This window comes from Myzus persicae, unplaced genomic scaffold (assembly GCF_001856785.1).
Source record: "Myzus persicae strain clone G006 unplaced genomic scaffold, MPER_G0061.0, whole genome shotgun sequence".
Lineage (NCBI taxonomy): Eukaryota > Metazoa > Arthropoda > Insecta > Hemiptera > Aphididae > Myzus > Myzus persicae.
Window position 1 is genome coordinate 948,182 of NW_019100802.1, and position 25,080 is coordinate 973,261.

At 28.3% G+C, this 25,080-nt stretch overlaps 1 protein-coding gene across 3 annotated transcripts; it reads right to left on the bottom strand.

Annotated features, from left to right (window-relative positions):
* Window positions 1-24,078, bottom strand: LOC111043088 (F-BAR and double SH3 domains protein 2). 3 transcript variants are annotated; one of them, XR_002605533.1, is made up of 20 exons: window positions 23,172-24,077; window positions 19,711-19,808; window positions 19,231-19,276; window positions 19,048-19,133; window positions 13,025-13,169; window positions 12,183-12,319; window positions 11,388-11,451; window positions 11,090-11,218; window positions 10,459-10,581; window positions 10,079-10,330; window positions 9,085-9,162; window positions 8,096-8,153; window positions 7,665-7,901; window positions 7,320-7,495; window positions 5,480-5,825; window positions 4,891-5,307; window positions 3,308-3,415; window positions 3,185-3,219; window positions 368-2,494; window positions 1-290 (listed from the first exon to the last, which is right to left on the bottom strand). XR_002605533.1 is itself a non-coding variant. In XM_022327901.1 (19 exons), the coding sequence occupies exons 1-19, from the start codon at window positions 23,190-23,192 to the stop codon at window positions 2,108-2,110; spliced, it is 2,943 nt and encodes a 980-aa protein (XP_022183593.1). In that variant the 5' UTR covers window positions 23,193-24,077; the 3' UTR covers window positions 1-2,107. The 3 variants fall into 3 exon arrangements, 2 of the variants coding, with proteins under 2 accessions (XP_022183593.1, XP_022183594.1); XM_022327901.1 differs by having other exon boundaries at window positions 1-2,494; XM_022327902.1 differs by lacking the exon at window positions 1-290 and having other exon boundaries at window positions 2,383-2,494; window positions 3,315-3,415; window positions 23,172-24,078.
* Window positions 24,079-25,080: the final 1,002 nt, after the last annotated feature.

The window sequence follows — 25,080 nt, forward strand, 5'->3', positions numbered from 1 at the left end:
CTATTTATGTCACACAAGCAGATCGTATTCGCTTTCACCGAGATTATTTAGAACAAAATATAAATCGTAGTCGTCATGATAGATAAGACAATAATTTCGACTTAGAAGAAAAACAAATAATAATAACATATTACAAACATTACATTATTTAACAACAATAACTAATAATATTATTATTTATTCGAATATATATAATCAATACGATTCTTGGCGCTCTATGCCCAGCTATTTCGCTGTCCGTGTTGAGCAATGATTTGATTAAACATAAGCAGCCCAAACATTCCATTCGACTAAAATTTTTTTTGGAACAATAATATTATAGTACATATTCATTAATAGGTAAAAGTGATTAATATTGCATACCTACCACTGAACATGTTTTCTGTGGATACAATATATCATCGATTAGATAGTGTTTAGCGAATGTTACGGAGATGTTTTGTTTTAAACTGTGGGAACCCGAATCTCTGCTGTTTTCGATATAAATATGATTTGTAAAATTTCATTAATATAAATCAGATTAATTTATCAAGTTCATTGTTTAACAAATAAAATAATATGGTAATCATGTAAATACATTTGTAAAATATTAAAACATAATAATGTACTAAATTATGTTGTAACGTCGATTAAAAATTGGCATTTTTTAAATGAATAAACAATAATTCGGTGTTTTAGTGGTATAAGTAATTAAAACACATAATAATATATTATGCTCACATTGTATAATGATGGATACTCGTTAAGACATAATTATCATTTATCAATAACTCCCATGCTTAAGTTATTCGTTTAATTTTGAAATTAATTTCAAAAACGTAACAATAACAGGCAAGTTATAAAATATATCATATAGAAAATAAAAAAAGACAGGTATAGGGAGATTGCGTAGGTGCTGTTGAAAATTTAAAACGACAGTCTGCATACATAACATATAAGATTTCAAATAATTGAGACATCAAAGATTTGTATACGTGTCTAGGCCACTTTGGTAATGGCCAGACCTGCGAATTTAAATTAGCTCAAAACAAATGTGTATAGGGGCATTTAAAAAGATCATTCTTGGTCAGGTCTGAGAAATAGTCTTAAACAAAACTATAACTTTTGATTTGTGTATACAATTGATTTTAAAAATCGAAACTGCTGGCTTGAACCATTTAAAAGAATAACGGAGGGTCATAGATTTCACAATTAATCGAATACTTTTGTTAAAATAATGGAGTCGATTAGCATTTAAATCATTAATTATACATTTAAATCTATTCCCCGTCAGTTGATTACTATTACCAGTGTAAAATTGCAAAAGTCATTATTATAGTTGTAGTCGTCTCAAATAACCATAGCTCATTATTAATTATCTAATTGATTACAACATTATTGTGGACAACTGTGTATCGATAAAAAATGTTAGTTTCACAATCATTTTAGAATAGTAGAATAGTAGGTGTATACTTAATACCAAAATGGATTCACAATAATATATTGTTGAAATACCAACTATCAAGTCAGACTACTTATGCTATGGATTAATGTGACAAAAATATGATCAAATCTTTATTCTCCGGGGTGAATCAATATGTTGGTAGATACACTTAAATTGAGAATAGAAAATACATGTTTATTAATATTTAAATGTCACATAATAGTATAATAGGCACGTTTGCCACTTGTAAAAATTATAAGATTCGTAATAATTATTTTCTACCCTATTGAAAATAATACTATTAACAAGAAGAATTATACGAAGAATAAATCAACCTTTAATTTTATCTCTAAACGTGCTTCTGATTTGAAATAAATACTTTTATTAAGATACGTGTATTAATCAAAGTTGATATTATTTACGGTTAACATTTTACTACTAAAATAGAAACGTTTAACACTATAATATACAATCACATAATTTTCGTTTTATGTGTTCCATATATCATATCGTAAGCATTTAATTTATAATATTATATAGCAAGTGTTATAGGTTTGAATACCTACCGATCGATAACAACATAAACAAGAATACTTAGACTTAATATATAATAGGTAGAGCCTTAAAAACAATATATATAGTTGACCTTGAAAAATAAATAATAATACGATGAAAAAAATGTATCTAAGCGTTTGACTCTTTGAGATTGTGAAGTTTGGCCAGCTGTCCGGGTTCGAGCTCCGACGGCAAACCCGTGTCAGCATGATGATCGGTCTCAAGCAACTTCAAATCGTCTTCAGATTCTTCTGGTATTGTGGCCGGGAAGTAATCACTATCCACGCTCATACGGTGCTCCTCTTCGGATTTCGATTCTGATTGAACCTCAGCACTGGCTGGTTCAGCTTCTGTCTCGGACTCAACCGTAGCCGCTTCTTCGCCGAACGGCTTTTCCGGTTCTTCCATCATTGGGGTGGCAGCTGTGATGACGATTTGAGCGACGCCCAGCCCGTCGGACGCGGGTGCAGGTGCCGGTGGCGGGGGAGCGTTGGGAGGTCCTGAACTGCAGTCGTCCTATAAAATAATATTAAAAAAATAATTAAGCACTATAACAGGAACCCATTGTCACTAGCGGTACGTATTCCAGCATCTGAAGTGGCTGTAAATAGTTGTGTAAAGAGTAATAGTTTACATTTTGGGCACTTAATACTGTCGGAAAGTTAGCTATAATTTTTAGTAGACTTCCAATAATAATCTTTAAGATTTTTATTAAATATTAATTGCTTACATAACATGATAAATACAATAGGTATAGTCATGTCTTTGACTGATGGGGTGGAGTGGAAATACTTTAGGCAACCACGTCTGTAAAATCTTAAATAAACCACTATGACACATAGGGCTGATAGTAAATTAATTTGGTAGTTTTTAAACTACCTAAAATATCAAAACTTTTATACTTAACTGCTTTAGTATGTGTACATATAGCTACTTAGTAGACGTTTTTTGAAGTAAAAAGAATAGTTTTTTGTCTTTTCGACATTATAAAAGATTGAATTATGTCTTAGAAATACAGCATATATGCTTTGATAGTGTGCTAACTGCTAAATATAAAAGTTGTACGAACAACAACTATTTATAGATAATTTTAAAATGTAATTGAACAATTTTGCACCATAAATATAAAAAAAGAGGAATGGGATTTTATACTTGATTCTCTACATTGTGTTCTGTAAACTACTGAATTAGTATTAATAATTTTACCTCGTTTTCTATAAACAGTTGTGGTACACCGGGCACTGTAAATTTAAATAACATGAAAAAGAATTTATAAATAATTATTAAAACAATATTTTAATATTTTAATTATATATCATAAACACTCACCGTTTACCGGTACTACATCAGAAGCCTCCTCCTCCGTAAACTGAGTGTCATACTGTTCTTGTTGATTTTGAGTTATCACCATTGAAAATTCATTCGATTTGGGTGGCACTAAAATTAAAAATCAAAATATGTAATTCAAGGTAGATAATATATATATATATATATATATCATTTTTTTTATATTGAAAGAAATAAGTTTATTGTTAAATCTACTTCTTTTAAGCTAATCTTGTGTTGTAAATAGAGATTTCCATGCTAATAATTATTAATCATAGGTACATATATATACAGTGTAAGGAGAAAAGGGAATTATAACATTAAAATATTCATAAATTACTTCAAACTAAAATACGAGTGGATAAATTTATAGTAACATATATAAAGATATAATATTTCTTAATAGGTGAAATTATAGTTCCCGCAGAAGGCAATTAAAAACAGTTATTTTGTGATTTGATAATTGAGTTATATGGTTGGATCTTATATATTTTTTATACCGAACGACATTGAGTTGTAAATAGTTGGTTCTAAATTGTCAATACATCTTTGGCAAATATTTGTGTTATTGTGATTTACTGAAATATTGTATATTCTATACATCAAAAAGGATGTCTACCTCTGTAGAAGGTCATTTAACATAACTATTTGGATTCTATCTTTTAAATAACTTGAAAATCATTTCAGATTTTGTACTTTTTGCAGTACCTAACTAAGAAGGATTTTATTCAGAGGATATTTTTTAACTTTAAAAAAAAAAAATCATTATTGTGAAGTGAGGAAAATACTAGTTCGGCAATCATACATTCTTCAAATTTTTTAGTTTTTGATATATTTGTTTTATCTTCATGTGAAAATCATGAAAACCAGGTATACTAAAGTGATAATTATTAATATCATGTCATGTTTCGGTTAGTATAATCACGTCTAATCTCAAATGATATCAACAAATTATCAACATTTTTACCATCACTTCTAATATTAATACATACCCATTACATTTAATAATTTATTGAAAGATAAGTTAAAAGTATTTGTGAACTCAGAAATAGACTCAAAATATTTAGTTTTATAATGTACAACGCAATATATACATTATATACCTAATATAGGTAACATACCTACCTAAATATTTTTTTTATTTATTAATTCGGTAATATACCTATATTTATTATGTTGATATATAATTAACTTACCAAGTTTATTATATATTTGTACTATTTATTTAAAAAAAAATTATTTAATTAAATTTCTGTTTTTTTTTTTTGAGCGTTTAAACCCTATTTTAACAACATCATTACCACAGTTTACTGAACAATACCACGAAAAAAAATATAAATATTTATCATATTTTTAATTCAATTTTCATCTTTTTTAAAATAACTAGTAATATTATTGTCTCGGTATATTTATTCATTATTTTCATTATACAAATATACAATGCACCTTGATTTCATTCTATTTTCACATTTTATATTATACAACTACATCCAAAAACTCTCATTTAGTTCATATTTATTTTTAAATTATTCTTTTTTAATTATCTTGTATCGGCTTATTGTTGATCTTTCACGCGTGCTACTCACCTTCTGGAGCAAAACTTCCAGGAGGTCCATGATCACCGATTGGAGTCGGTTGGGTGACAATCACTTGAGTCGGGAACAAATGTGTTGATGGTACTTCGGGTGGTGTAAATATTGGTGGTGGTGGCGGTGGTGGACCACTTGTTACAAACTCGGGATGATCTTCATTCGAAAAATCACTGTCTCCGTTTTCAGATGTCGGTGTGGGTACTAATTCACCGTTCTCGTAACATTCTTTTACTAGGCACGACGGGAAATGTCCCATCTTGCTACCCAACTCACCTACCCACCACCCATCGTCTACGTGTGTAGTCTTGTCGACCACTTTAATTATTTGGCCTTCCTTCATACCCAGTTCTTCTGGGTCGTTTCCATCATAATCAAATAAAGCTATACAATACGACGGTACTTCTATGATACCTGAAAAAGTAAAAGAAAATTGCTTTTCAGATAAACACGTATAATATGGTCAATCTATTGGGGGCGTCATTACATTGTAAATTTGTAAGCGACAAAAACATATGATGTAACTTTATCGTTACATTTTTTGAAATTGATTTAGTAGGTTATATAGATATCATAACGATGTTACCTCCGTCTTTCTTTTCCCACACTGTAGTGATGCTTTTTTCTGATGATTGTTCTTCAGCTTCAACGTCTTCATCAGACTGACAGTGCTGTGATTGACTGGCTGCTTCGTCGTTGACCATATAGTCCACCGAGGAAAAACTAATCTGCGATCTAAGTTGGTATGTGGTAGGGGTGTCGTGTGTTTCTGGATCACACGTTTCTTGTTCGATATCCAGGTAATTAGATGGTACATATCCTACTTCACCTTTATAATTTCTGGCTTTTGACCAACCGTAATTATCACTGTCTACACTAAACACTTCAAGCTGCTCATTTTCAACGATGCTTAACTCATCAGGATGTTGGCCCTAAAACATTTTTATAAAAAAGTAATACTACTTTAATATTTTTAAAATGAATTTATGATTATAATAATGAAACAAATAGAACTGATAAAATTATGTTTAATGCGTATGTATTGTGTCGGGGAAATAACAAGATCGGCGATAGTTATTAGTGTTATTACTTATGAAGAGTTGTTTGAGTTAGGTCAGGTAGTTCTATGATAAATAATAAATAATTGACGACTCTATAATATCAATTGAAACATGAAATAACAAATAACAGAAGACGAAGTTGATATTTTGACTATCAAAAACCTTCAAAAACTATGAAGTCATTTATTTTATATATTATAATAATAATAATGTAAAACAAGTCAACATTGTTATCCAGAAATTAAAAACAGTGTCAACACTTCAATGGACGAAAATTAGGTATTATACCTTTTAAAAGGAATCTGTAATTAAATCTTGTGTTAATTAGATTAAAATCTATATTGCGATGGACAACACATAAAGATCGACCGAAATTAGATCTTGGTCCTCAATGTATTTATATGAACCGTATGGAATTATATTTTAAAACTTCAAGATGTTATCGAAGAATTTAAACACCGAAAACAATTATATCCCAAGTCATAGGATTTCGTGTACATATTGCTTTACTACCTCATAATTGGTACTGGGTAGGGTGTAGAAACAAATTTTCAATTTATAACAGATTTTCCCAAATCATAATCTAAAAATCTCGGGCGTATCTAATTCAACTTTCTGAATAAACTGGGGTGATTACTTAATATACATGCAAAACACAATAAAATGATTTTAAAACAAATTGTCTCAGTAAAAATGGATTTTTCATATTTTTGTATGTACTTGTAGCTCTTAATGTTCTACGCTCTATGATTAGAATATTCAGTACTCAGTGTGTCCGTGGGTAAAGAAGATAAATAAATAAGAAAGGTAAATACTGCAGTGGTCTGTAAACTAGTATAGTTGAATATCAATATTATTCAAAATTTACGTATATATATAAAAATGAAAGAACATGTTTAAAATAATGATTTGGAAAATGCTAAATACCATTTTTACAGTGATGGCCAATATATATTTATATATTTTACACCTCCTCATTATTAGTTTTGAAAACATATTTAAAATTAATATTTAGTATTAAGCAATTTTAAATTAATATGTTAAAACAACTCGTAATATTTATGAAATTCAAATACCAAACCAATGAACAAATAATCATTAATGCGGCCTCGAATAATAAAGGATCAAATGAAAATAAATGGTATAGGTATAATAAGTAATAGTATGACTTAGACTATTTATAAGAGTTGCATATCAAACTATTAATTGTAAGTGTTTATTTTATTCTAATATACTTAGTAATTGTAATCAAGCGTAAGTTATTTATACACTATATCAACACAATGTATTGTAAATAATAAGTTAATAATATGTATCGTTAAAAAAAAAAGGTTATAGATAAATTCCTAATTTTATTTTACTTACAGTATAGCTGTATAACGCAGTACATTTGTAAACAGGGCCTTCAGATTCTTCTGGTGCAGTTTGAGGGTACATAGTTTTTTCTTCAGTGTCACGAGTTTCTTCCCAATTTACCTGAGTCGGATCGTCCCAACCAGCTGTTAATTGTTCAATACGTTGACGTTCTTTTTCCACAAGCGCTAAAATATACGTAAACAATATTAAGACGTGAGTATCAGCACAAACAAAATTTAAAATCTCATTTTTAAAAGTACAATATATTCATAGTTTTATTATTTAAATGTAATATATAATAATAAGGTACAAACAATAAGTCTCATAATGATAATTTATGATATCGATAAATACCCCAATCTTTATCGATTTCAGCCGAATCTGGTCGATCTTCTTCATCTTGAGACGACGACTGTGGATGATCGGATGGTACTGGACTATCTGAAGGCCCGTCTCCGTAATCCTCACTATCGTAGTCAGATGTCATTGCACTAGTTGTTCCTCCATCAATTGGTAATGAAGATGTACTATTTGATCGTTGAAGTTCGGTATTTATATCGCCCATGTCAGCTAGCCATTCTTCTACATTAACTATGATACAATACAACCAGTTCAATGTTTACACAAATAATCCAATTTGCATTTTTGCATATAATACGTAATAAAAAATTTGAACTTTCATCAAGCCTTAATTAAGACGAGTGGATTCATTTTAATAATAAAAATGTAAAGCTCAATAATCCCTTGGTTAAAACCTCCCAAACAATAAAGTATAATATAAGTACCATTTCCATCTCCATTTCTCAAACACTCAATACGAGATTCAGCTTTGGCTTTGGCTATCTGAAAAAGAAAAAATTAACAATAAAAATATATACTCATCATATATCGGTTAGTAATCAAACGGAAAAACAAAGGAAATCGCTTCTACTGTAAAGTAGGTTTTGCCGTTTCGAGTATACCTCATAACTCAGATAGATGAATCCATGTATTAAAATATATGAATTCAAAAATAAATTATTTTACCCACGATTCTAGACGAAGGAGACGACCATTAAAATGTGGAGAAGCAGCTATTCTCGAGGATAGCATATCTTATTGAAATTATTTTCTTAAATAGGTACCTAGATGGAATTAATTTTCACGAAAAACATTGCTTAAAAATGTATGACTTATAACTTATAATTCGATAGAAAATAGACAATAGTCAATGCCAACGTATTCTGCGGAATGGTGAGGATAAGTTTTTTTCGTGGTATAAAAAGCTAAAACTTGACTAAATATTAATATACCTACGTAAATACATAATATTAAAAAGTTCAAGTGCCTACGGTAAATATTTTTTTGAATTACATAAAACTAACTAAAATCGATTATGAACAAGTTTATTTATGTTCTATTATTATCCATGTTTAAATTAATTAATTTAACATTAATATAACACTCCAATATAATGTGCCGTTGGTTAGTGTTTTTAATTTGTACTATACAGTAAGTAATTATTATTTTATCAATACTTGGAACAACGTGTCAACAATTGTTGCTGTTAGTTTAATATAATATATTATAATATGAGAAATGAGAATGAAACTAATATTAAGATAACGTAAACAATCGCATACAAACATAACTCAACGTTATATTGTTATAATAGTAAACATTTTGTAATTTGTTTACTCTGTCCTGCAATCAACAATGTTAATTATTAAGCGTTTTATATGCAAACATGAAACACAAATAAAAATATTTTTGAGCTCATTGTCGTTAAGCTTACTTCAGATCTCCGAATGCTGTTTTTCAAAGATTCTATTTTAGTTTCCAAATCAGCTCCATTTGGATCATTTGGGTCGTTCTGTAATGAATCAAAAAAATATATTTATGTATTCATTATTCATTAATATAAAATATATTACAATTAGTGTCATATATAATGACTGCTAAAGGACCGCTAACAAATACGTAGCTATAACCAACACTTATTATTTTTAATTTAATCGTTTTAATGAAACACGATACACATAAATACGTGACCTCATCAAGTATCATACACGGCAACCTACTAAAATATATCATTACAAATATTTCTATGATGAAAAATGTAGATATATAGTGAATATCTTAAAGACATATAAAAAAAGGTAATCACACCAAAAATATTAAGCCAATACAGTAATAATACCGTTATATACATTTTGTTGTTTATGTATTTTTCAGCCAATATTGTCGTTATTTCCAATATCATAATAACCAGTCAGGGACCTTGAAATTAATTTCGTTTTATCCAATTTGCATTACGACCGGTGTCATTAAAGATGATACCGTTTGTATAATATATTATATTAAAAGGGGCTTATTAGGGCATTATCAAAATGTTTCCAAATTTTGATCTTTCAATGATTAATCTTATATAAGCTATTTCTTTAATATTTATAATAAATAATCGCTTATAAAGTCTGTACTGTTTTAAAAGCCATTTGATGATAATCTACACGAAAGGGTTCGTGTGTTTTTTAGGTAATACGCAGTATACTAATAAATCACGCAGTCGATTAATGAATTATTCATCGTCGCGAGAGTTCACGAATGGATACTTTTTTTTCTAACACATAAATTTTTATGGAAATTGTTTCGAGTTTGGGATGTAACGTAATGACGTTATATATCTACCTAATAAATGTTTCGATCAATAAAACAGTCTTATTACATAACAAACATAATTACATAATAAATCAATGCACATTATGTCATAATTAATTTTAGTATTTTACCTTTTGTCCAGAATCCCTGAGAGCTTGGAAGACCTGTAGTTTTCTAGTGTTTTCTTTGATGTTATTCGTCTCTCTAATTATTCTTGTAGCCCATCTTTTGGCTTCTTGGCTAAGTATAGTCACCACTCCACCGTGATCTGCTGTAATGTGATCTATTCCGTCTCCGTCACAAGGTTCAAATTGGTATTGAACGTGTTGCTTCAATACGGGATAGAAGAGGTATACGCATTGCATGTTGTACTCTCTACTCAACTAAACATTATTTCAAACAATTTTACAATTTATCAAAAGTATAATGTATATATTACTATATAATGTATATTGTATGAAATTTTTTAAACATAATCTATATTTTATATTATATTTATATAGTAACTAACTTGTTGCGCTTGGTCTCTGACTTTCTTGAAAGAATTATGAACAACAGTACACGTAAGGAGCTCGATTTTACTTAGCAATGCCAAATATTCTTGTACTTTTTCATAAACATTGTGTTCCATAGTCTATATTCATTAAATTCAAAAGACTTTTAATAACTGCAATAGCTAATATATAATTAAATACTAATCAAGTTAAATAAATATAAAAAAAATAAATAGGTCTAGTAGGAAATAGACGATTATATAAGGAAACTGTTATACTTTACTAAAAGTTCTTTTCATATATGAAAAATTAATTAAAATGTTATTGTTACAAATTCAAATTTGTTTTGAGAAAACGGGTTACAACCTCACTCGAAGCAATGAATTTAACTTTTAACTTAAATAAATAAATACAATTAGTAAATGATAATATACCTACTATAAGTATAAAATTACCATACAACTTAAATATCATTATATGAAGAGAAGAAGCATTACGTTTTAAACGTGCAGCAAAATTTATACGATTATCATTAGACAACTTTATTGTAATAATTGCAATTAAATTATATTTTCACATGCTTACAAAAATGTTATTAGTATAAAATGTCATTATCAAGTTATGCATAATATATATTTATTTACTCACATTCATTACATTTTGAAGGTCAACCAAAAAGTATCGCGTCTGATGAGCATTTGCAGCTGCCAGACTCAGTAAATAATCGTTTCTAGCTCCCGACGATTTCTCTTCCAAAACTTCTCTTCTGGAAGACACCTAAAAAGATCGAATATTTTAAGTTTATTTCATAATCATTATTATCTATCATATTGAGTTGGTATTCTGTATAATATTACTATTGTTTCCAAACCTACAACTATAAACTATAATATTATAATAATGATTTAAATGTTTGATACATTAAACTAAAAAATATTATAGTTACTTTCACACTGTTCTTTTGTAAAGAAGTGATTGACTGGAAGAACGAGCCTTTTTTTTTCTTTAACCTGTGAAAAATAACAGCCAATTAAATTTAAAGGTATGGCCGTGTCGCAGATGGTGTTAGCAAACTTCAGTTTATTCAATTGTTATTCTAATTAAACTCGTCATTGTTGATGACGTAAAAAAGTTAATTTATTAAAGCTTAATTAAATTCAAAATAAATTAAGAAAATTTGGTGTATTAGTGTGTTACACTAGTAATTATTCCAGCAATATTACAAGGCATTATTCACATAATATTACACTTATTAGTACCTATATAATACATAGGTAAGCGTTTTGTGTACAAGCTATAATCTGGAGATCTATAGAAGATTTTGTTTGAATTCATGAAACTTTCAGAACATTAATTCTATTCAAAAAAAATGATTACATACTTTCTTTTTTTTTAATAACATTATGACCATTAGGTTTAAGATCAATACATTTCTCACTCTACTCAGAATCTAAAAGATAACTAAAAAATACAACAACTAACGAATTTATATAATTAATACAATAAATAAAATATAGACTTCGAATTAATTACATTAACTTGAATTCTAGTTTTAATTAAACATTTTCTAAGCATTTTTATCTTTTTAAAAACTATTTTTTAGTAGCTACAATTTCTCACCCACATCAAATTCGATTTAATATTATATTATTTGCTGACCAATGACTAGCAATTTAATTTTATAAAAGAGTAATTTAATAATAAATTATACTCGTATTATAACAATAAATTAAAAGTTTACTTTTCTTCTATATCCTTAGCCTTGTCTCTCACTTCATGAGCACTCTGTTCTTCGTCGAAATAAAACTTTTTCGTTTTATCTACATCTTGGACGGAAGAATGAAGCTCTTTTTGTACCAATGCTAAATGATCTGTACACTATAATTATATAACAATATATGATAAATATCTTAGCCTAAAATAATAAAATTAATTTACCTATTTATCTTATAATGTGCATACATAATATAATACCTATAACTTAAAATAATGAATTTGAAAACAGCCCATAGTAAAAACCATATATACGTTATTTATTGAGTAATTTAATTTCTGTTATATTATGGTACAAAAAGTACATAAATAAAGTATAATGTATTTATTCTAAAAATTAAATCTATAGGATATATAAGATATTGATGTACATAAAATTGAGGAATAAGAATTTCTGCATATCTTGATAAATGTTTTATAATGTGTTAAATATTTAATTTTCACATATTATTATAATAACTTACTTTAGGTTTTAAAATAATTTCAATGGATGATTGATTGCAAATACATTTTTTTCATTGGGAGTACCTACTTATCTTTCATTGTAATTTAAATTCTCTATCATTTTCTTTCATATTTTAGGAAAATTTATTTTATGATTTTATAAGATTAGGTGGAGTATTTCAATTAGTACATCGTATTTTAAACATTTTAACTAGATAGAAATCCGGACTCCACTCATAAGACATGAAATTAATAACTGTTTCATGAATCACTCTTATCTTAAAAAGTGAACCTTTTTCATGAGCATAACGTGGACTACATTTTTTCTAAAACTGGATAAAATTATACTGATATTTGATAACTTACTTTTTTTGCAATCTGAAGTTTATGCGCTCGAAGAGCTTTCGCCTCGTCATTTATTTGGTTTTGTAATACTTCGATAGCTTCTAATCGTGCTTTTGCAGCCGTTTCGTTTTCTTCGAGAACTGTTCGCCACACATTCCACATATTCCTAACAATAGTTAAACATTTATTCACATATTTTTTTTAATCACATTTATTTAGGATAATTATAGAACAAATTAATACTATCAAACAATTACGTCTTAGGATAAATAATATATAGTTTAATGATTTAAATAAACATTTATTTTTAATAGATACTAATAACTTCTTTTCAAAAAGATATTATTATCTAAAAGTTTTGGATATCACACACCTTTTAAAGTTTTATTAAAAACGTAAAGCTGCGAAAAAAAATCAGGCTTTTGATAAATTCGTTGTACAAAGTTCTATTTTTAAGTTTAGCAAAACTCTTTATGGAATTGAAGCTCTCTGACATTTTAAACAATATTTCATTATTTTAGAACAAAGCATGTAACTGAGTATTTACTTATTAGTTACCTACTGTACCTACCTAGAAAATGCCATTTTAAAATGTTGGACTTTTTACTAAATAAGGCACAAACAACTAATCTTTAAATTTAAAATTTGTTAGGTTTCAACTTTTGTTAAAACAATATTATGATTAAAATGTATATTATTAGACCTATATAATAATATTTTTAATATTATTTTTTTATGCCGTATAATTATATAAAATTATTAAAATTACATACAAAATCATTCACTTAAAAAGGATTAAATTATATATCCGGTATCGACAATTGAAGATATTGCTTTATATAGATGGTGGCGGAAAATTTTTTATGGAGAGAACAAAGAATTCAATCGTTACATATTGTATTTGTACTTTTAAAAATTTGATTTTTTTCTGATGCCTAATAAAATTGGAATAAAAGAAAAACTGAATTTTACACTCCGATTCAAATTAATTTTTATCATTCATAAAATAACATTTAATAAAAGTTAAAACTTAACAGTACAGTAATGAATTATTATGAAACTCATAAAAGTTTTTTTTTTATTAAATATCCTAGTGTCCTAAAAATTGAATGCCATGTTCACTTGTTTTTTTTATACGAACTATGTCATTTTAATATATTTTGATATAATAATTATAATTAATGATTATGGTAGGAAAATTGAAACTATCATGAACTTCTGAATAAAATATTTAACTATTTAAGATTTTTAATAAAATGGGTAAATAAATTGTTTTCACAGTGCGGTATGAGTGCATAAATGATTGTTAAATTTTGTCCTGTATTTTGTTTTGAAAATCTTAGGATAGATAATTATGTCTAATATTTCAACTGCCTACGAGTTACGACTGTGCCACATTCGAAGTGCCACAATGCTTTCAAAAAAATACACCACACGAGGATTAAACATAATACGTCAAAGCGTTGAAGGTTAAAATATACCCAATTAACCAAACATAATCCACTGTCTACATAAATCCCATGGATTTATTATTTTTCAAATGAAATATAAAGTAAGCACACGACGAGTACGGGTCAATTATTTGGATTCTTAGTCCTCCTTCGCTCAATTTTATAATAGGCTGCGTTGAATTATTACTATTAGTGCTCGAAATGGCACGCAAATGGCCAACTACGGAGCTCTACCAATATTTTATTTTTTTTTGAGCACCCGCCCTTACTTTTATTTTAATTTATACCTTCCTTTTACAAAATGAAAGAATTTTGACATGCATTATTTTTAGTAATTTTTATTTTGAAAAATTGTATTGAATAAGACATATTCGTATCCAATTTGATGAATTACCTACAATCTACATAGTACCTACTACAAAACAGCAATGAAATATAATTAAGTGTAAGTTAAGAAAATTGCGAATTTATAACAGGTACCTAGATGTAATTAATTAAAATTTTTAATGTTAATCCTAAATTATACAAACTGAGTTTAAACATTTTATTTTTCACCACCCCCGGTAGATAAATGATTCTATTCTGCCGTTAGATGAAATTCAATAACTTCAATCTATGCTGATTATTTTCAAATATCCGTTTTTTGTTTTCCACTTTGAGTTTGAAGTTATTACTATCAATTTTAAAATAACTGATTAAATATAGCATTTAGAAAATGGTTCATAACAATTTCAGTGTTCTACTGTTCTCACTGTACAATTATATAATGTTGTTAATATATCACAACAATTATTATTGGATAAAAAAATTTTCAGAGAGTAAAAATTAATTTATATTAACCCATACAGTGAGACATGGACATCCACCTTCTGCAGAAAGATTTATACTTAATAATACATGTTGTCAGGTGTACGGAAAAATAGATCAGTTTAATAAATTTATTTTGAAATTAATTATTGTAATAGAAGTACAAATTGTTAATACCTAATCTAAATTATTTCATCACCTAATATTGTAGTTAAATGTAAAATCTTAAATTCAAAATCATTTCTTTATATTAAAAGAAATTTTAACATTATTGTATATATACATAGTTTATGAAGAAAAAATGAAACAGTTATCAAGAAGTTAATAATCCTTTTTAGACTTGAGATTATTTTTATTATAATTTAATATAATAAATAAATATATTTTTTACTTGCTTCCATCTCTCTTTATCCAGTGCTACCTAGCTATAGTTGTCTACCCCTAACGCTGTTAGATCCTTTGATAGGTACTTAATTATAGTAATATAATAATTATAATAAAAATAAATATAAAAATATTTTTGTCAGTGTTATGATGGTTATTTATTTTATTTGTTAAATGTGTGTGATTTCTTTTCCAATTGTTGAACTAATAAATAAAATTAATTTCAATTAGTTATTTGATTATGCAATTTCGACAAATAAAAGTGAAATAAAAAATTTCTATTTATGGAAAATGTAAGAATAAGAGTATTTTTTAGTAACAAATATACTTTTGGTTTCTAATCGATTATAATACTATACGTGGTTTGTTTTACGTGTTAAATGAGTAAAATACTAACTAGAACTGTGTTATTTAGAGCATTGTCCGTTGGAAGGGCAGGGTATAGTATTTTAAGGCGCGGACCACCAGACGATGCGCGTGCGGGTCACGTTGATCGATTCGAGCCAGTTTTTAAGTCTAACAAAAGGTATAATAATCAGCCAATGTTGCACTACCTTTCAGTGTACTGATTATTTATGATCGCTCAACTACATATTAATATGAGTACATTAATATCACATAACACATTCGTATACACATTAAATACGACTAGAACATTTTATTCAATCGACTTTTTTTGGTTTGATATTTTTTTATAATTTTATTAAAAAAACAATGTTGGCAGTTTCTTTCATATTATGTTAAAATGTATTTACAGCAATAACTGATAAATCCCTTTTGTACACAGCTGGGTACAATTGTATCGACGAAAGTCAGAGCAAATTTTTGTCTGTAATACGACAGTGTATAATTCAAAATTCGTTGTTCGTATGTTGTACAAATTACGAAATTATTAAGTATGTGTAACGACTAATTTTTAACAGAATTTACATTGCGCTAATTATTAATAATATATCACAGTTTTTTTTACCCTGTACTTAATATGACTAATATATGTATCCACATTTTTTTAGAAATTATCGGATATCACAAATCCATTAGTCAATGGCAATAACTGATCAGTTATTGTCACAGCTATCGAAAAAACATCAAACGTTATTTATATTCAGGTCTTGTTGGAAATTGTTATGCTGCAGGTATGATAATCTTTATTTAAATAACACTTGTTTGTGTTGTGCACAGCATGTATTTAAGTAATAATAAAAATTACAAAATATAGGAAATAGGACCTTTAAATAATATAATATGTATTCAAATTTAATTAAAATTTAATTTAAAGAAAAAAAATATTATACCTATTATAGATACAGTCCTAACAAATTAAAAATTGATACCAAGTTAAACATAATATGAAAAAAACTATGACAATTATATGATAATGAAAATAAATAAATTAAGATTTACTTATGTCTAAAAATACCCAAAAATAATATTTTAAAAAAGTTATGAGAGTTGAAATTAATTTCCTAAGAAAAATATTGGTATTTAAAAAAATTGTAAAAATTAAACTGCTTGACTTAGATAAACGTTTTTAACATTTTTCTATCAGATTTAAAAATTAGCTATTTTGAATTTTGAAATTTAGTGTAATTTATTGTTTTTTTTATTTTCAGTATCTATTAAAAAATAAAAATAAAACATTTTATATTGTACTTTTAAAGTAAGCGGCCATAAACTAAAATAAAAAATAAATCTTTAAAACATTGATTATAACAAAAGTTCTCATTTTATTTATCAGATGTATCTGTTAATTTTTGTATATTATAATCAGGTCATTTTTAAAGGAATTTATTTTACGTCTAAATAGACACAGTTACGTCAACTAGAATATATGGAAAGTTATATACCTACTATAGATTTACCGAAATAAAATTACTATCATATAATGTTTATAAACAGTAAAAATAAATATTGATTCATCAAATTAACTAAAGATGATACAATAATTAATCAAATTAAAAAATTTGGATTACATAAAAATATTTAATAGTGTGATGGAAAACATTGTTGCGGAAGCATGTTCTGTGTAGAAGATGGCTTATAAAAAATAACCAAATATATTTAGATTTAACATGTTTTTCATCCACTAATTTTGTTAGTCTAAAAATAGATTGCAAAACTATTTAGCTAAGATATTACTATGAATATTGGATAATTTACATTAAAAATTATTACATTTTGCTTTGAGTTATAATTTAACTAAAAATGATGTTCTCATATAGGTATGAATATAATTTTAATAACAATGAAAACCTTAAAGGTTTTGTCGATATTGCTGATACTAACATTTACGAAAAATCTTGCAAAGAAAACAAAGTGTGTAAGAACTGTGCTGTTCGATACTTAAACGTTTTAATGAAGTATCCACTTATAAGCTTTATAGTGATGCTTATCAACAATTAACATTTTAATATATAAGTATCTTCTTACGCTTTCTTCAACTCAGGTAATACTACTACAATACTTTAAACTATTATTTTAAATACCTACTTCAGTTCTTCATATTGCACTTCATTAAATATGTATTTTAAACATATAATTTTTTTTAAACTAGGTGTCTCAGTTCCAATCGTTTTTAATGTTGACTCGCTTCCAAAATTAGTTTAATTAAGATAATTTAGAAGCTTTCGTGCTTATAGTTATAGCTTTCAATAAAAAAACATCCGATAATTTGGACTCTGATGAAATAATCGAACAATAGAAAGGAGCGTAATTATAAACAGTCAGTTGTTAAAAAAGTAAACTGTATGAAATAATCATATTACCTAATTAATTTGTTAGACGTTAGGGTTATGCATTTCATTACTGTATTCAACCATACATTATACATTTATTAAATTGATTTATGAATTAAAGCTATGTATACTGCATCTAATTTCTTATTTAAGGCCAAATGTACAATGGAATAATTGTTGATAATTAAGTAGCATAACCATCGAAGAACTTTTTTTTACTTAAATAATAAAGAAGAAATAGGTAATTGTAGACTACTTTGATTTATATTTCCTGTACCAATCCACCCCTGATTGTAATTCAAAATATAATATATATTCATGGGAGGGATTGAACATTTTTTTTTTTAATACCTATATTATTATGTAGATATTGTGATTTAAATGTTTAGTACATTTTAAGCTATTTATGCCACAGACATATTTACAACATTCTACGGTAACAACTCGGTGGATATTCATTAAATAAAAATGGTCTGCACATAGTATATTACAATAACGTTTACCTACAGCCTACGTAAATCGTGTTTAAAATTCCATGTCACTTCACATCACTTAAAACTATACTTTAAATGTTTATAAGTTATAATTAAAAAAACTGCTGCTTCAAAATTCGTTACCTATTTCAGTATCTATATACAGTAAACATGCTACGACAAAATATGCTTACCATTTTTCTTCGCTGCCTTCAGTCTTTATGTCCGGTATGTTAGCAATTTTCTTGTTCAAAAAAGCAACAGATATTTTAAGCAATGCCTATAAAATTTACAAAAATATTTACTCAAACGTACTCTTAACCCTTATGTTTAATATTTGAGATTGTCATTGTTTTAGATAAATAGTTAATACTTACATCGGAATATGATTTTTCTATAGAAGATTTTTTGATCAAAAAGCTCCTAAAATTAAAAATTAATAATTGTACACTTGCCGTTGGTAGGTATATTTGAATTAGACTGTTCAGAGTTCAATGAATTGTTATTTTGGGTACGCAGAGGGTTACTTCGATGTTTCAATAACTGAGTAAATAAAAATGGTGTGAAGATTGCTCATTTAATAGAATAAATTTGAACTTTTGAAAATTTATAAAATTTATATATTTACATAAATGTGCACTACCGGTACACGAATTAAATATACAAATAAATTTATATCAAATCAACAATTCATTGAACAAAATAAACCATCTATAAATAATTTACTCTATACTAATTTCAAACAAAAATAACACTGCAAGTTGCAACAGTGATTATTTCTTTTAAGTGTTATATTTATTGTTTCAATTTGTATACTAACTAATAACTATACTTAATAAAACACTAAAATTATTTACCTTATGTCTTCCAACAAATCGCATTCGTTTTGGTTTTTTAAGAGTAATTTTGCTATTTGTTCCGAGTGAAGATTTTTTAAAAACTTAACATAATTCCCCTTAAACAAAATTAATTAAAATACAGCAATTATATACAAAACATGAAACATATTTATGAAAACCCACAAAATCCTTAAGTTTTATTCATAAAATATTTTATTTAAAATCTGTAAAATAAAAATAATAAATTACTATAAGTTTATTAATTAAATCATGTTAACACTTATAACTTTATTTGGTGCCGGGATTGTTTTTTTTTTAAATTTAAGTCACCAATTTTTTTTTAAATCCTTATATTAGATTATAATTATTTATTTTTTTTACTGTTTTAGGTTATTTTCGTAGACGCTTTGGTTTGTGTATTGATCAAATATTGTTATGTTATACATTTTTTCAATGAGAACTCGTGATTCACAATATTTTTCAGATATCCTGGATTCACAAGTGGAATAACTTTAAATCTGTGTAGGTATTTTAATCTCCGATTTTTGTTTCCACCCAAATGAAGTATAGTAAAAATGTATAATCAAAAATAAAATAAATGATAGTAGGTATATGTAGGTATGTTATTTGAACCATTTAATTTGTTTTGTACCTACCTACTTACGAACACCGCTTTATAATAGAGCAGTATCAGATAACATTCTGTAATTTGAACTATTTTCAACATCAATTCAGATAATTCATTACCGGATTACATACTCATCTAATCAATTATAAGTGTGATAATATAAATCAATTTTAAAATACATTTTTTTACAACTTTTAAAACTCCAGTCTCTAATTTAAAATAAAAACTATCTCTGAATAAAATTCTCATCATTTATATAAAAACAATATATTATTTTTAATTAAATTGTTGAACGGACACAGTTACATTGATTACAAAATATTAATAGTTGTTAGTTATTACAGACCTAGTTCCTACATACACTATGTCATATTTACGAGTTTGTATGTTTAAAGGCAAAATCAATAAAATGCATGTGAACATAGCATTAGAATTTATCATTTATCAAACGTATTAACTAAAGTAAATAATACAGCATTATACAATTTCCTATTCTTCTTCATAAAAACATCACAGAAGCATATGTTTTTTAAACATTTCAATTTCATACAAATAAAATAATAACACTCCCATCTTTTAAGTGTAGTGTCAGTGGGCATTCACTCAACCATGTCTTGGATTTATTTTCAACAAATTTGCATATTCATGAATAATACAAATTTTAAATAATAAATATTCTATTTTTAATAAAAAAAAGTAGATGTATATAGGCGTAAACTCAATATTTCTACAATCAAAGTAATGCAATAATATCGATTGTTGTAATGTTGTATAAATATGTGTTATGATGGTCACCATGAGTTGTACGTTTGTCAATAAAATCAAAAAATAATAAAATAATATAAGAAGCCAGTTTAAATTTTAAATGGTTATAATGATCTAAGGATAGACTATAATCCTGTTTGATAAACATTGATATTTAATAAGGGCATAATCAATATTATAAATATTATTCGACGATAACTTTTTTTTTTTATATATCTTTACAAAGACCGTATAATCCAGACTCATTCCACTGAACAAACTCAAAACAATGTGTATCGAGAAAACAATCAAACATGGAAATTATTGATTGAATAATACGCCGGCACGTGTACCTATGTGATATATATAGGTATTTACAGAGAGGTTCATTTACGCCGCTTCTATCCATTAATAATGCATTTATTCAAATTCTGATTTTTAGAATCTTGAAGCATAGGTACTTAAAGGTTGTTTTAAATATTTAGATTTTTAGACCAGTCAGAAAGTAGAAATCTTGTGGTTATATTAACCGATATTTCCAACTGTACATTTTTATAAACAGATTGTTTCCGTCTTTCCGAGTTATCAAATTATATATGCTAAGGATAATGACATAATTTCCTTAATGTTACAACTTTACATATGAATTTAAAATAAATGTAACATATTCTCTATTATAGTACATTGGTTGTGTACCAATATAGTACTTAATACTAATGTAGGTACTATTACGATACTCAGATAATTTTTATAAATTATACAATTTTAAATAATTAATATTTATGAGATAATATAATTTTCAATTACAACCTCCAGAGGTGTACTTAGGACAACATATTTCTAGGATTCCATCCCCTCTGGTTAGAACTAGAAATTGAGTGACTTTTTTAAGATATTATAATACATTCTGTACCCCGAGGTACAATGTGTTTTATTTTAGAGTGACATTGAAATACATGTTAGAAGAAGCCTCCCAATAGTGACACTTCCTCGCCGTTACCTTGATTGAGTGAACTTAACTGAACTACAAACAAGGTATTTCGAAAAAAAATGCCCAAAATTTCGTTGGGTGGAGGATTATTTCCTCCTGTCCCTACCACCGTTAGTAAACTTCTGTAATCCCGATATCTTCCTAACCTATTATAATATAGTATTTAATAACCTTTCACTTTTCAGTACTTAAAAATTCAATAACTAATCTTTCGATGTCGATGTATAAAAAAAATTAAATAAGTCGTCTCCTCAACAATTTACTAAAATAAAAAAATAGAAAAAATAAGTTTCTGGACACTTCCTAGTACCTATAGTAAAATTCCAAAAATCATATAATCAAATAAATTCGCTATCAAGAGTTATAAAATAGTGTTGAGCTTGATGAATCCTCTCATAATAATGCGTGATGGAATATGTGGATTGTAGGCGTAGCTATAATATTATAGCTGCCGTTATTGGACTAAACGAATATTTATTTTATCGACGCGTGAAGACGAACGCACTGCGATTGACAGATCGCGTTATCGAACACGGTCGGGGTTAATACAGAGTGTATATTTATCATTCGCCGAACGACATCGTCGAGCCGGGTTGACCCCCGAGGTAGTCGAAGCCTGTGGAAAAAACTTTGAGTTATGATAACAACAACACGACGGAATAACACCTATTATACTTATACCACGGTCACCGCGTATGACTGCAGTAATTCGTCAATACACGACGTCACCGCCGCCAAATTATGTTGCGTGGGGGGAGGAAGCGTAAAAAGATTAAATCGAAGCTAAATAATACGTATACATTGTACTAGAGTATCGTATAATGCGGTCCGACCAAACCGGTTGGACAAAAGGAACCTAAAAAAAACGAAAACCGAAATCGCGAATTCCCATTATTCGACATAAATAACTACCATACAGTACCTATAACGATAATATTATTATGTAGTAGATACAGCCAAGTCTGAAGGCAAAGTTTTATGATTCATTTTCTCGACAGCGCCAAACGGGACGAATGTGAAACTTTTCATGGGCATTTTTTTTACTTGTTTTTTTATTCCGTTATGGTTACACGTCAACTATCATATTATTTTTAACATAATAAAACCATGTCTTACCTTCCTGGGAGGAGGTTGCATCTCGACGACGGCGAAGACAACGATCCAGTGATCCGACGATCCGACGACCTATGTCCGCTGCTGTACGATATCCGTTGTCGTGTCGTTGTGATCGTCAAACACCCGCCATGACGTGGAGGTATGATATTGTTATTGCTTATTATTACGTAGGCAGTGCGACTATATTATTATCATACGATATACTACGCGGAACGCGCACGTTGGGGGATGAAAAATATTATTATTACTGTCGTTGTTTTTATATCGCCTATAAACCTACGCGAACGCAATCAATCCGCTCTGTCCGTATCACCTACACGATTTTTCTGGTACAATAATGATATTATTAACCTCCTGTACCCGTTTTCGGTGACGATCTATTTTGCCGAATCGCCGTCGTCCTTCTCCTCCACCGTTCCCGAGTACCCGTGTAGTCCGTGAATCGCGCGATCGCACAACAGCCCGCGCGCTATACGCGTATAACCTATATACAGCGCTACCGACGACTGTAACGCCACCCGACGACGGACGACTCGCGCTTGCGCCCGCGACGCGAACTCTCGGGGTACGATCCCCTTGCCCGACCCGCCACCTCTACCGGCGGTGGTCGTATTACACTATTACACACTGATATTATTGTGATTTTTCTCGTCGGCAGATCTATTTGGGCACGATAATGATGATATCACACTATCGTGACGAGATCATCGTCGTTTGAGTAAAAAAAAATAGAAAATCATAATCCAAAACGAGGTTTGAGGGCGCGACCGCCGACGAAAAAAATCACCGGATACATGCGATGATATTTGATCGACCAGTATTTCGCGGAGATCGTGTGACACCCGCGATCGAAAGAATCGCGTTCCGATCACAGCGAAGTGCCGTGATACGTGTGAGCTCGTAGGCCTCGCGTAAAACGCGCGTATTATACTATCTTTGGCGGGCCGCGGCGGCGCGTTATCGATCGCTCCCGTGACGGCGGTGGCGGCGGCGACGCGGCTGGTCGGCTCGACCGAGTTCATATTATAATGATGATAATATTATATGCTTGTGTGTGTGTGTGTGCGTGCGTTTGTTTGTGTGTGTGTGAGTATATCGTAATATATATATATTTTTTTTTTTTTGTCGACTTTGCTTGGGACTATTTATGAGCTGAAAACCCAATGAAATGCTGGCGCGAGCATGATATAATATACTTACCCTATATAATATTAGATATACAGAAAATATAGAGACTCTGAGTTTCTGAGTATAGGCCATATAGTCTTTGCGTCCATATCCCTGTAATAATAAATTAGATATAGGTTTCTATAATATTTATTACTTGCGATCAATTAAAATAATATTACGCATGATTTATACTCAAGAATATTCTGTTACGCACAACGCCACTACCCTCTGGCGAATATTTAATTGAGTGTCTGTGTGGCGGTTAGGAGTAAGGGGCGTGCCATTTTTATCTATTATAAAATTTAAGCATGATTTAACTTTCAACTCAATTTCTTCACTTCCCCCCCCCCCTCAAACGTTTATAAATACAAATATTTTATAAGTGACGATAACAGGTAGGTTTTAATGTATTATGTTTATTTTAATGTTATAACGTATAAATCTATAACTTAAAACTGTTCTTTATAATATAAACTAATAGATACATCGCTTTTATAATGAATTAATTTTAAAATAAATAAGAAATTTATCATTGCAAAAACATTTTTCATCTTTATTTGTAGTTTTCATTTTAAAAGTCTAAACTCGGCGTCACCTACTAATTTTTATGGAAGTTCGTTTTGAAACTTACCAAACTGTCCGGGGTCCCAATCAGTTTTAATGACTTTTACACGCATTAATAAAATATACATTATTTTTTAAATTTGTATTTTTATCAATTACTTAAAGAATTTTTTTT

What these genes read in the sequence shown, in the direction of transcription:
- LOC111043088 (XM_022327901.1), bottom strand. Translation starts at nt 23,192, where the DNA reads ATGCAACCTCCTCCCAGGAAG. An exon ending in TAGAAAAATCATATTCCGAT is followed by an intron (nt 19,134 to 19,230) that starts GTAAGTATTAAC and finishes TAAATTTTATAG; the next exon opens with GCATTGCTTAAAATATCTGT. An exon ending in GAAGGCAGCGAAGAAAAATG is followed by an intron (nt 13,170 to 19,047) that starts GTAAGCATATTT and finishes AACTATTGTTAG; the next exon opens with GAATATGTGGAATGTGTGGC.